The 14,129-nt window shown below is 40.1% G+C and overlaps 1 protein-coding gene across 1 annotated transcript in view; it reads left to right on the top strand.

Moving 5' to 3' along the window:
- Positions 1-13,869, top strand: part of dnah5 (dynein, axonemal, heavy chain 5) — a gene marked incomplete at both ends in the record, with an annotated part of 81,487 nt that extends 67,618 nt beyond the window's left edge. The window contains 10 exons of the mRNA XM_080500616.1: positions 1,729-1,878; positions 2,826-3,071; positions 3,211-3,430; positions 4,542-4,747; positions 6,341-6,544; positions 8,918-9,133; positions 9,767-9,979; positions 10,808-10,960; positions 12,539-12,770; positions 13,718-13,869. Coding sequence (XP_080356742.1) covers positions 1,729-1,878; positions 2,826-3,071; positions 3,211-3,430; positions 4,542-4,747; positions 6,341-6,544; positions 8,918-9,133; positions 9,767-9,979; positions 10,808-10,960; positions 12,539-12,770; positions 13,718-13,869 — 1,992 coding nt within the window. The remainder of the gene's footprint in view (positions 1-1,728; positions 1,879-2,825; positions 3,072-3,210; positions 3,431-4,541; positions 4,748-6,340; positions 6,545-8,917; positions 9,134-9,766; positions 9,980-10,807; positions 10,961-12,538; positions 12,771-13,717) is intronic.
- Between the last annotated feature and the right edge of the window lie 260 nt (positions 13,870-14,129).

Here is a 14,129-nt window from a genome sequence, read left to right as displayed (position 1 = left end):
CTCTCACACACACACACACACACACACACACACACACACACACACACACACACACACACACACACACACACACACACACACACACACACACACACACACACACACACACACACACACACACACAGCTCTGGTCTCAAGGTGCTTATTAAATATTTTCACAGCTCTCCTTTGCTCTACTAAGCATGTCAATACTGGTCTCATCATGGCTCACTTCTCACCTATCTTCTGCTGGCATACTGGAAACACACACACACACACACACACACACACACACACACACACACACACACACACACACACACACACACACACACACACACACACACACACACACACACACACACGCACTATGATGGACTGTTCCTCATGTTTGCATACACTCGTCCTTGTGAGTGACTGACAGCCTTGTGGCTCACATTCAGGAAAAAAAAAACCCCAATGTTCTGTGAAATGACTTTAGTTTGGGGAAACTTCCAATCAATTTCCACTGAGCTTACACACACATAAAGGTGGAAACACTAATGAACACTAATGGTCTGTATTTTATTCTGTAAACAATGATGCAAAGTCATTGCAGGCCCTGGAAGATGTCATAATGAATCTGGAGTTTTGATTTTCGCAACCTGCGTTCAGCTTTGCGACACTCTCATTTGTCATTTTGACCAGAGTGGCATTTCTCCATGGAGATTTTTTTTCTTGCCAGATATAACCTTCACCTTAGTGGGAGCAATGGCATTTATAACATTTACAATTTTAGCATTAAAGCTACCTATCAAGCTCATCGAGTGAACCCCAGGACAGAGCAGGTGTTGAAGAGAAAACCTGGTTAAATATCTCATCAGCGTAACTGTGGAAGGAGACGCCAAGTGGGAAGGAGACTACAAGTACCAAACTCAAAATATGAGAAATACAGCAGAGTAACAATGGACAAATCTCATTACTCACCAGCTCTTGTACTGGTTGTTCTTCTGGCTGTACAGTTTGATTTGTTTTTCCACAACTGGTTCACTGTTTGCTTAAAAAAGTAGAAATAAATTTGCCCGTGTGACGTGACTTTATATTGGCACACGGTGCGATGTTGCACTTTCACATAACACTTTGGAAACACATGTTTTAATGGAATTAACACAAAGATCCCTAGTGTCAATGTGGAAACTCAGGCTGTAGTAGAATCTTCAGATTTTCAAAGTGTTATATGTTACATGTCTATAAGAGCATATTGTGACTGGATCTTGCATATCTAAAAAAAGAACTCAAGCACATATACTGTATCAGCTGCCTCTTGTTCTCCAGTTCTGCTGGGTATTATCAAGCTCTGTTCACCCTGACTTTTTAAGAAAAACCTATTATGAGAAAAATGATAATCATCAACACCCAAACATGTTGTGCAGGTACGGACAGGCGCGTGGTCATTATGGTTTTTATGCACATTAGGACAATTTGGACAATTTGTGGCTGGCATCTAGCAGAGTACAGACTGAATACATTTTAATATTTAAGAAAAACGGAGGGGACATTTGTTCCTTGCCTTTTCATTTGAGCTTCTAAGAAATCCATTTCGGTACCATCAGTGTGTCTTTATTTAAATAACTTTCCTTCTTATAGTTATATGTACTTGTGTTATCAATTATTTTGTCTAGATTTGGTGTAATGGGATGCTATTAAAGTTGCTTATTTGTGTTTGGTTCGTAATTGCTGTGACTGGGATGTTTGTACATTTCTTCTCAGATATGTCGCAATGAGAAACAGTGGAAATCCTGGTTCGATAAGGAGGCTCCGGAGGAGGAGGTGATCCCAAATGGTTACGATCAGACCCTGGACTGTTTCAGACGGCTGCTCCTCATACGCTGCTGGTGTCCAGACAGGACGATCGCACAGGTTACAGTAGATGCATTGCTATTTGTTCCACATACTAGGATAGCGTTGCTTATTAAAATAGTTCTACACACTACAATTAGCCTTTTTTTTTCAGTTGTATCAACTTTGTAAATAAGTAAAGAGATCATAGTGTGTTCAAATGTATTCAGCACTCATCATTTTGAGCTATTTTCCAGTTGCAATGGAAATTCGCTTTTGAGGTAGGAACTTTGAGTTTGAACACAGAATAGCATGCCAGTATAAATTATTTCAATATTATCTTTGTCACGTTAATAAACATTCATTAAAATGACTTGCACATACAGCTGACACCATTGTGACTTAAGATTACAAGCATTGATCCATAGCATTGAGACCCTTTTTGACAATAAATGTAGAGAAAGATGTGTACAAGTGAGACAAGAACCAAAAACAATTAACAACTCTGAATTTAGTCATCTATAGTATTATCTGTTATATTATAATCTGTTATCCAAAAATTCTCTATCAATTAAATTGTGGCGTAGATTCAGGTAAATAAATCCCACCTAAAATTACTGTTACTAATTATTTACAGTGTCAAATAGATAGTTCTGGTGCAGACAAGCTCAGAGTGGGATTTATTTTGCTGCTCGCGCAATGTAGCAGTTTACCTTGACCAACCTCAGTTTTTGCTGTTGGCCAAAGCTTTGAAAGGTTCATTCAGGTGAAAGCCTTTTAGAAAGTAAAGCTTTTTCATTTTGTGTGCGTGTGTGTGTGTGTGTGTGTGTGTGTGTGTGTGTGTGTGTGTGTGTGTGTGTGTGTGTGTGTGTGTGTGTGTGTGTGTGTGTGTGTGTGTGTGTGTGTGTGTGTGTGTGTGTGTGTGTGTGTGTGTGTGTGTGTGTGTCCTGTTGTTTGAGCATTTTGTAAGACAAAACAGTAAACAATCATTGCTACCTTTCTCAGTTTTATTTATGTTTTTCCTCCAGGCCCGTAAATACATAATGGATGCAATGGGAGACAAGTACACTGAAGGGGTGATTCTTGACCTAGAGAAGATGTGGGAGGAATCAGACCCAAGAACGCCTCTCATCTGCTTCCTTTCAATGGGTTCAGATCCAACAGATTCCATTATTGCACTGGGGAAGAAAGTGAAGATTGAGACCCGATACGTCTCCATGGGACAAGGACAAGAGGTCCATGCTCGCAAGCTCTTGCAGCAGACCATGGCTAATGTGAGTCCAAAATAAAGCTATTTGTGTCGCATTTAATGCAGCTGCAGAAACAGTACATTTGAGATTACATTTCTGGAGAGCCTCAACTCATGTCTTTAATGTTCTTGACATGTTTCAAAATCTTGAATATTATCTCCAGGGTGGCTGGGCCTTACTGCAGAATTGCCATCTGGGTCTAGATTTCATGGATGAGCTAATGGACACAGTGACGGAGACCGACTTTGTCAACGACACTTTCCGCCTTTGGATGACCACCGAGGCCCACAGACACTTCCCCATCACACTTCTGCAGATGTCAATCAAGTTTACCAATGAACCTCCACAAGGCCTCAAGGCAGGCCTGAAAAGAACCTATGTCGGTAGGATGTGATTTCCACAAAGGACTATATCCCACAATCAGTGGCTCATTGTTCCTCATAGATTATTTCACCAAACGAGAGGACACTGCTGAAGTGATACCAGGAATTGAAATTCACACTATCTATCCTGAATCAATACGGTGTTTAAGCCTTGTTAATCATGTCACAGATTGTGATCTTATCCGACTGTGTGAATTGGATTGTGTTGCTATAAGTGAGAGAGAGGAGATTAAAAAAAGATAAGAATAGAAATATATCCATCTTTTTTTTTACTTTGGAATATAACATCAGAAAAATGATGATTGCACATAGAGACAATGCAATGTTCACACAAAAAAGCCTCTCTAGATCAGATTCAAAATAGGGTTGTTGCTGCCATGAGACAAGAGATCTTAACCACGAGACCACTGTGACGATGTGCCTTATTTTAATTTATTTTACCTGTACATACTGCTAATTTATAGCTACAGATACATAGTGAAACATTCAATCATGTTGTTGTGAGGGAAAGCATGCATACTAAAAACAATCGAGCAAGAACACCTGTGTGTTGTTCAATTCATTTTTACACCCAAATACCTTGAGGGAGGGTTCTGAAATTTAAAGCAAGCTGAAACTTGAGTTTGAGCATTCAAGTTTTAAAGAAACAGAGGCCTAGTTAATATGCATGAAGCAGCTGCCATCTCCTCACTCTTATGGAAAAGAAATATATGTGAGTCTTGAGGGGCAACTGAAAGTCTCTGTGCATTCTTATCTTCAAGCTCTTGAATCTGAGCCACAATTGCAACTGCATTTGTATCACTGGATTACTTCGAATGAAATTTGTCTGAAGCTTTCACCATAATCATTTAAAAAAATGTTCCCCCATTAAAAATCTAAGAGGGTCACTGCAAAGGGCTTTTACAGTGGGATTTGCTCCCCATGTAATTATGTTATCATGACTCGCTTTCTTGGCTGCTGTGTTTAAATATCTAACTATTTATGGCTTTAATACTTTCGGCTTTAGTTTCAAATGGTGATCTCAGCAGCTCACAAAGAGAACCTGTAGATTTTACTCATACACTCTTGTCTTACTAACTCCCTGTGTATTCTTCAATATGTCCCTCATCAGGTATAAACCAGGACCTTCTGGATGTCAGTAACATGGTGCAGTGGAAGCCAATGCTGTATGGAGTAGCATTTCTGCATAGTACAGTACAGGAGAGGAGGAAATATGGCCCTCTGGGATGGAACATCCCCTATGAGTTTAACCAGGCTGACTTTAATGCCACTGTCCAATTTGTTCAGAACCACCTGGATGACATGGACATCAAAAAAGTAGGTGAACACTTCCAATATTAATTAACAAATTGCCCTGTGCACCTGTGTTAGCGTTTAGCAGTGTTTCTCCATCCTGGTTCTGCACTAGTAGTAATGGGAGAGTGTGTGTTGCACAGCAGGTTGTTTTTTAATCTCTTCATCACATTCTTCCAACTCTCCATTTATTAATTCAAATTTTAAAAAAAAGTGTTCTCTTACACTCTATGTTATGAATAATTGATAGTTTACAAAATAACTGAAGAGATAGCTATTAACCAAAAGGTACTGATTTAGGAACTGAACATTTTGCACTTTACAATTTTTTTTACTAAATACATCATCATGAATGCATTCCCTCACAGTGAGGCACTGATTCTGTGAAATGTCTACAATGTTTATAAACTTGAAAATTTAACATGTAACTGCATGTGTCTGCCTCTCACTGCTGATTACTTGTAACATGATAGGACTTTTATTTTGAAAGCCAGCTGGCCCCTGGCCTCGATTAGGCGGTAGAAGATTGGAAAAAGATCACAACTGAATAGAGGACGGATCAGTAACGATTTATGGGAAAGGATGGTGATCTTTGTGCTGTTAAAGAAGCAGGCACAAGAACTGGAAAAAGGTTGCATTTCCTGAAAAAAGCTTAACTGTTCTTATTTTGGGTTTAACGCCAGTTTACATCCATAATGGTATTTAATGTTGCATGTATGTTCATTGTTTCCCACCGCTCTCTTAGTCCCTGATGACGGTTTCCCTCTGTATTTTATCAGCTGCTTCTTCATCCCTGATGACTATTTATTGCCATTGCAGTTAAATTTGTAAAGTTGTTCCTTTCATATAGAACAACTACTTCAAGATTTATATGCCATTGTCTTTCTTGCACTCCTCAGGAGACCATTCTCCCACTGTCAAAAAAGAAACCAAGTAGCTTTTACTCCAAGTACATTTTACATGAGCTGCTTTTTACTTGTACTTGAGTACAATTTTATCAAAGCAATTGCACTTTTACTTTAGTAGAATATCTTAGTACTTTTTCCACCTCTGAATAGCAGATGTTAGCATGTTTGCTTGTTCATATAGCAAACATTAGCATGTGAACAAGCTAAAACACTTGTTCAACTGTCACTGTACTTTTATTCAGCCCTTCCACTCCCATTATAAAGTCCAAAAGTGACTTAACACATAATCAAACTTAAAGGTTCACAGCATAAAACTAGTAGAAGATAGGAAAATTATGTTTTTACTTCTGAATAGAGAACAGATGCAGCAACTATTAAAGAGTTGAATGACATCCCAAGGTGAAAGTATGGCAAAACCTTATGACGTTGAAGAGGGAGTTTTCATTACCAAAAGTCATAGCCTACCATCCCTGAATTTTCCACATATTTTGATCTGAATTTTGCAGAAGAATAAGAAAAAAAAACAAGGTTACCTTGGATAGTAATCTTTGCGCCTCGCCTCTTAAAGAGACAGGCACACCAACTACCTTGTTCCAGGTTTAGCATGAGAAAGTGCAGTTTTAACTGTTCTCTGTCGCAGTTTTCTCTCAATGCACAAGATATCCATTACAAGTCTCTGTATCTGTTATCCTTTATGATATCTTCTCAGGGTGTGTCGTGGAATACAGTGCGCTACATGATTGGAGAGATTCAGTACGGTGGTCGTGTGACTGATGACTATGACAAACGCCTCCTCAACACCTTCGCCAAGGTGTGGTTTAGTGAGGATATGTTTGGACCTGCCTTCCACTTCTACAATGGTTACAGCATCCCCAAGTGCTCCAGCGTCGACCAGTATCTAACTTACATTCAGGTCAGTCACTTCTCTGCAAGCAGACAATAGTACACTATGCAGGCTGCATGTAAAGAAATGAAAAAAAAAGAAATGTTTGTTTGGATTTGTTTTGATGGAAACAAAAGTTACTGAAACCAAAAATTTTAAACAATAACAGTGTGTCCGTGTGTGCATACATGCATGCATGTGTTGTGTGCGTTCATCAATAAAAAAGTACCAGACAGCAGGTGGAAACAATCACACAATCAGGCACAGGTGAAAGACATCAGGGCAGGTAGCGGCAATCACACATGAGGAGGGGAAGTCAAGGAGCCTGAAATGAGAGACGGCATGAATCTACAAAATAAAGCACTCATATATATATATATATATATATATTATATATATATATATAATGAGAATGTGTTCATGTTTCATCTTGGAATAGACCAGTAGAGCTCTTTTATAGTGACTGAATAGGTTATCATCAGGGACTTAAAAAAATTAAATCCCACCAGCACTTGAGTAGCAGCAGAGGACACTAATCCTGCCAATAATTTGCTCAGCACCTTGATCTACTCGTAACGAAACCAAGGGCCTTATTGTCTTCTTTCCTAAAGTTCATAGCTGGCAATGATCACAAGGGATAACATGCCCTTTGATATCTGCCACTAAAGTATGAGAAATCACTTTGGAAGCACTTTATTCCATTTTTTATGTTGTAGGTTTTCAGTTTATGTGCCACATGTATCTTTATGTATTTTAGGCTGGCTAAAAAAAATTAGTCACGCTTGATTAGGGGAGATCTATGTGGTGCTATCAAGCCAAGCAGGCTATTCTATCAGCAAGGGTATAGTTCAGAGATGTCCAACAACAAGAGAGCCCAGACACCTGGGTTTTTAGATATTTTAAAGTCATCCTCCACATTGTGATGTCAAGTGTTTTTCTTAACTGATTATTCACATCCATTGATGTCTGAATTCTCATGAAAACAAGCATTATAATTTTTTTTCTTTTATCAATTAATCTAATATCACTCTTCAGCAGATGGTGTTATCTATTTAGATTAATAACTTGTGATATTGCCAGATTTTACTTTTTGACAGTTTCTTGCATCCAAAAAACACAAGTGAAGCGATGAGGTTTGTGAATGAGATTGATTTGATGTTCTCTGTTTCTGTCGTAAAATCAAACTTCCACATGTGATTTCAAATATAATGCAAGAATGCTCATTTTATTACAGATTATATATGATTTATGATTCTTCTATGTGTGCTTAACAGGTGTGACTGTGTGTCTGGGCAAGTGTGTGTATGCCTGGGGGCACTTCCTGCGCTTGTTTCATTAAAGCTAGTTTCATTATGATGGATGCTCATCGCTGCCAGGCTCAGCAAGCTTATTCCTCTGTGCTGCCTCTCAAATAGAGAATGACAAACACAGCCTTGGAGAACACACACATACGGAAATGAAGCACTCACAGAGAACAGAATTCAACTCAAGCAGACTACATGCACACATGGAAATGTGCTAACAGCCCTCTTTGTTTTTCTTCTGTCAGAGGCAGGCAGGCATGTTCACCCTTTATCTGCAGAGACAAAATGTGCTACAGAGCACAATATGAACGTGTGTGTATTAAAATTAAATACAAACAGACAGGGACAAAGGTAAACTCCCCTGTGAGAAAAGAAATGACCACAACGAGGGGCAAAAGCTGATCTGTCTAGTGTTATGGGACTCAGCTGTGGACCTGGGAACAAACTGTCTTGTATACTATAGATGGCTCCTTCCTCTAAAACAAGACCAATGAATGGATTGCTAACAAGGCTCTAGAGGCCTAATTTAAACAGCATGGTGATGTAGACACACTGTAAAAGGGTTGGGATATTTCAGTCCAGTGTGGCTCTTGGTTTCATCCTCTCTCCTTCTGTTTAGTGTACGTCAGACATTTTGAGTACCTTTCTACATCACGGATGTTAACTAATAATGACATAAATGCTACAGCTGCCAAATAGATCAAACATTGGGGATGCAAAACATTTTGCTTGTTCATGCTTGGAAGGCATAGCAGGACTCTATTTTGCATTGCTCCCACATGATTCCCTTCAGTTGACAGTGACACGATGTGTAACGAAAAAGATTAGATAAGGGACAAAATCTGAAGTGCAGGGATGTACGTGTGTGAAACTACAGACCGCCTGCATAAACAAAAATAATCTAGTGAGGTGTACAAAAATGGGTATTGGCAGGTTCAAAGTAAAGCTATAAGCTGCTCCTTGGGGCTCCTGGGGCTCTCGCAGCAGTCATTTTAAAACCCAGGGGGAACACTTTAAGACCATATCTGTCTAGAGATTTAGAGTTTTCAAGAACGATCGATTATCCAAAGGTTTGACCTCTGTTGCGGCTCTGTCACAGGGACTTCCTGCCTACGATACTCCAGAGGTGTTTGGTCTTCACCCAAATGCGGACATAACCTTCCAGAGCAAACTGGCTAAAGATGTCCTGGACACCATTCTCAGCATACAGCCAAAGGACAGCTCATCAGGCGGAGGAGAAACCAGAGAATCTGCAGTGTCCAGGCTTGCTGATGATATGTTGGAGAAACTTCCTGCTGACTACGTACCTTTTGAAGTGAGTGAGCATAAGCAGTGTGTTTGTGTGTGCATGCAGATGCTGTGCACACCCTCAGGGAAGCATGTGCCTGTTGTGAAGCACCAGGTACACTGTTCGTTTGTTCTTACTGCTGTGGTGCAGGCCAAGAGGTAGAAAGTGTTATCAGGATGGCGGTTGTAAAAATAGAGCAGAAACAGACAAATGGGTGAGAATAAATCCGACCCGCTTTTTGTTTTTTTTGCCACTATAAACAGCGTGGTGATGATGTGACTTTCTGAGATGAGGTGCAAAGCACGTCATGGAAAACTGCCCCTGCACTGCCTAAAAACATTTTTTTTCTGTCTATATGCACAGTGAATAAAAGGAACTAGAAATGGGGAACTGGTTTTCCACGTTGACAAGCTATTTTAGATTAAGGATTGAGGCATATAGTGCAGAGATTCATATACAGTCAAATGAAAAATACGGAAGTGGTGACAGCTCACCGTTTCTACAGTAGTACATGGCTTTATGTATTTATATTGATATATCCATTCACTAAAGCCTAGAAAATGCCTGTTCTTCAGCATATCTGTAGAACCATGCATCTTCCCTCCATGCATTATTGATTACTTCATTAAAGTTTTATCTCGTCTGATGTAACCAAACCAGGTAAGAGAGCATCTCCAGAAAATGGGACCCTTCGAGCCCATGAACATTTTCCTGCGGCAGGAGATTGATCGGATGCAGAGAGTCCTAGTTCTGGTTCGAAACACCCTGACTGACCTCAAACTCGCCATCGATGGAACCATCATCATGAGTGAGAATCTGCGAGACGCCCTGGATTGCATGTACGACGCACGCATCCCAGCACGCTGGAAGAAGGTCTGTTTGAAAAATGACCCTGACTTTAAACAGCAACTAAACAGAAGGAAAAAAATACACAGACCTCACTCTGAATGTTAAACTGTTTTTCAGTTTGACAATTACTTAAATGAGCCAAGGTAATGTGATATATTTTCTATCAACATTTACTGAAGGGTAATGAAGAATACTAACAAGTCATTTTAGCGAGCCTCAAAGCACAATGTCATCTCAGATGAGTGCAGGTATCATTTGTCTGTTGGTATTTATTGTCTTCAGTGTTTATGTTTGTTGCTGAAAGATTCAGATAATTTATGCTCAGAAGAGAGAAGCATATCAGGATTATCAATCAAAACATTGGTGTTTAGCCCACAACAACAGGTTCTTGGAGCCTTTATTGAAGTGCTTTTATTTTCAAACTGTATGCACAGTGCACAAATCCATTTCTGTGATGAATGAAAATAGTGAAATTTGCTTTGCTTGAGGAAATGCAGGAATATTAACAGTAATGGAGAGGGAACAGAAATAAATGATCAAGAAGTGTGACTTGGCATGACTTCTCCCGTTTCTTCCATTTGAGTCGTTCCATTGGCAATCAAGCCGTGTGCTCACAAACATTAGATCATTAGTTTAATTCAGGCTTGAATGGCTTCTGTGCTTTTGACCTGCAGTACCATCATCTTTTTTGGATCATTTTTCTCCATACTGTCTGCTGAAGCCTCTTTTTCTTCAGCCCCGTGATGACTCACAGTCTTTATTTGGCCTTTCTTTGTCTTGTAATCTGATCCACCTGTATGACAGTCTTCATTGTGATGTTTATTGTTTGTGGTTGCCGTTCTTGTTTTTCAGGCATCATGGGCCTCCAGCACCCTGGGCTTCTGGTTCACAGAGTTACTTGAGCGGAACCGCCAGTTCCAGAGTTGGATCTTTGAAGGGCGACCCAACTGCTTCTGGATGACAGGTTTCTTCAACCCGCAGGGCTTCCTGACAGCTATGAGACAGGTACACATGGCATCCAGCTATCTACCTACAGATGGCTCACAGAGGGAGGGGCAGGCACACGGCCACGTTTGACACAAGCAAACAAATACACAAGCATGTGCTCACGTGCAAACACAGCACACATGCACGCATGCATAATATGATGGAGGACACTTTTTTCTCATGATTCCCATTTAGGTGCACGCGGTCAGAGAGAATTTTATTAATTATTTGTGATGCAAACCAACACTTAACTCCCCTTGATCCAAACCCTCGCTCTTGTCTCTAATAATAACAATAATGATAAACATATATTTACTTAATATACGCCATTTCTTCTTTTTAGATGTTTATCATCATGGGCTTTTTCTCCACCCTTTATGAACAGTAACGTATTATGAAGAAAAAAAATACCTACGCTGGCAAATTAACTTAAAAGGAATGCAACAGTATTCCAACCACATGGTGGTGGTTATCAATCAAACCAAGAGAGTTATGAGTTCAACCAGGCTTCTCTTAGTTGAGTCTTAATTGAGGAGAGGACTCAATACGCCCTACACCACGGTTGGTGGAAGTAAAGCAGTTTTATTTTCATTAACTAGCAAAACAGAAAATCCAAAAGACCCCCCCTCCCAAAAAAAATTTCACAAGAGCACCAAAGAAAGAATGAACATTCACTGGAAAGTCTAAAAACACAAACAGCCACGGGAATACAAATAAGCTGACAACCAGAGCACACAGAAGATGCCCAATATATACCAAGCCACCAGGTGAAAACAATCTCATACTCAGGCACAGGTGGAAGACATCAGGACGGGGAACAGCGATCTAACATGAGGAGGGGAAGTCAAGGAGCCTGAAATTGTATTTATTTTTAGCCTTTATTTAGCCAGGAGCACCACATTGAGATCAATAATCTAATAGTGTAATTCTTTTGTAGGAGCAGATCAATAATAAGCATTTAAACATGCCACATTGTGTTTATATTTCACAGGTTTCTAATACAAATTGAAAATATTTTTGATACAGTTGTCTGTAAGTAGCTGAGCAGGGATTTGTCAGACTGCTGTTGTTTCCCAAACGTGTTGGCCCTGCCCTACCAAAGAGCTTGAATACTGAGGGCTGCACAGCTTTTATCATCCTACTGCTGTCACAGACTGAGCCACTTCCACTGTGCATCATGTGTTTGAAAAGGATGGCTTGTTTTTTGAAGGTCTGTGGTGTATCGACCCTTGTCATTACTAATCAAGCCCTATTTGTTTAATCATGCCCAATAAGCTTTTGCATGTTTTTTCTCTCTTCGTAGATGAAAATACGAGTGAAGGGATACAATACTCACATGTTGTGTTTATTGTGCCCCCCCCCCCCTCTCTTTCTGTTGCCACAGTATCTTCCAAAGCAATGTCTAAGATGGAGTGCACTTATCTGCCAAACACTGTTGTACCTTTATTACAACCCTTTTATCGAAATAGATTTTTTTTTTTTTTTTGGTGGAGAAAGAGTTGCCAAGTGTCATCCCTGTCATTCATGCATGCTGCCGGGCTTGCAGTTCCCACATTTCTGCCTTAACCCCTTGTATTTTTGTACGTGCACTTCTAGGAGATCACGCGAGCAAACAAGGGCTGGGCCTTGGACCGCATGATACTGTGCAACGAGGTGACGAGGTGGATGAAGGACGATATCACCCAACCACCAACAGAGGGAGTGTACGTCTACGGCCTCTACCTGGAGGGAGCGGGCTGGGACCGCCGGAGCTGCAAACTTGCTGACTCCAAACCTAAAGTCCTCTTTGAGATGATGCCTGTGATCAGGATGTACGCTGAGAATAACGGTGAGTTTTATCATTTAAGGACACATCATGGAGGGGCGATCGTAATCTCACAATACACTGGCTTTAATCCTGTCTGTTTTTTAGCGGATCTTTCCATGTCTCTTCCTCAATGTTTGCATCCCACGCAGTCACTTGATGGATGTAACATTTAAATGTCAAGCAGACTAAGTGCTATTTATTTTGTCTGGGAAAAGACAAAATATTACCAGCAGTATATGGCACTGGGTTTGTTCTGGATGAGGCCGGACTACAGTATATTCAGACATGCCGTGGACAGACAGCCCTCTATGGGGACTTGCAAGCAAGGCTGCTTTGGAAATGAATCAATGATCACATTATATGTGCAATATGTTTTTTTTACACCATGTCCCCTCGCAGCTTTTCCGGTAAGAAGGCTGCCTGCTGGTGATGAGTGTGATGCAGGGGGCACAATAGAGGGATGTTTCCATATATGAATGCTTGCCATGGAAGAGAGTGCATATTTGTAAAGATAAGGGACAAGAGATTTGGAATGTGCTCGATTGCTAATTCCTTCAAGATTTGCTGTTTGCTTGACAAAAAAGATTTGCATGATGAGGAGCAGTCAATAACCACTCCAGACGATCATTATGTTATGACTGACAGACTAACAACTGACGAGCTTGGAAAATACCTGCCTAAACCCCCCAAAAGAATATAGGAGTACTGAGCAAAGTGGTGACAAATCATAATGTTTTACTAATTTGATTGATTTGAGAAGATTTTGGCTTTATTAAAACAGCTTTTTTGCTGGCAGTCCATGTGGCATCTCCACACTGATTCAAGTGTTTCACTAACTTTAAGTGGGCTAAATCATACTACTAAGGTGTTTATTGGGGAGAAAGTTTAATCACATCAGTTTCCGTGAGAAATATCACATTTCGGATCATGAGTTCAAGCATATTAAGTGATACTTTTCTTTGATGCAGGGTTGAAGGATTCACGACTCTACTCCTGCCCGATCTACAAGAAGCCGATCCGAACAGATGTTAATTACATTGCAGCTGTAGACCTGAAAACATCCCTTCCTCCAGAACACTGGATCCTACGGGGTGTGGCACTTCTCTGCGATGTCAAATAACAGCCACATGTTGACAAACAGCAACTTATATAGCCATTATCACCTTCCAATGAATCTCTTGCATCATGCTCACAAGGATGTATGGAGAATATACAGCTGTTACCATGGTAACTTCTATTTTAAGTGTGATTCTTCATGGATTAAAAAAAAAGCAGATGATGTAAATCATTAAGTCAATTTAGATCATGTGAAGAGGACTGCAAGTAGAAAGACATATTAATGCCTGAAGTGTTGATGTAAGTACAGTAAATGTCAGGAGT

Source organism: Blennius ocellaris, assembly GCF_963422515.1.
Source record: "Blennius ocellaris genome assembly, chromosome: 8".
Lineage (NCBI taxonomy): Eukaryota > Metazoa > Chordata > Actinopteri > Blenniiformes > Blenniidae > Blennius > Blennius ocellaris.
This window is presented reverse-complemented; position numbering and strand designations above follow the sequence as displayed.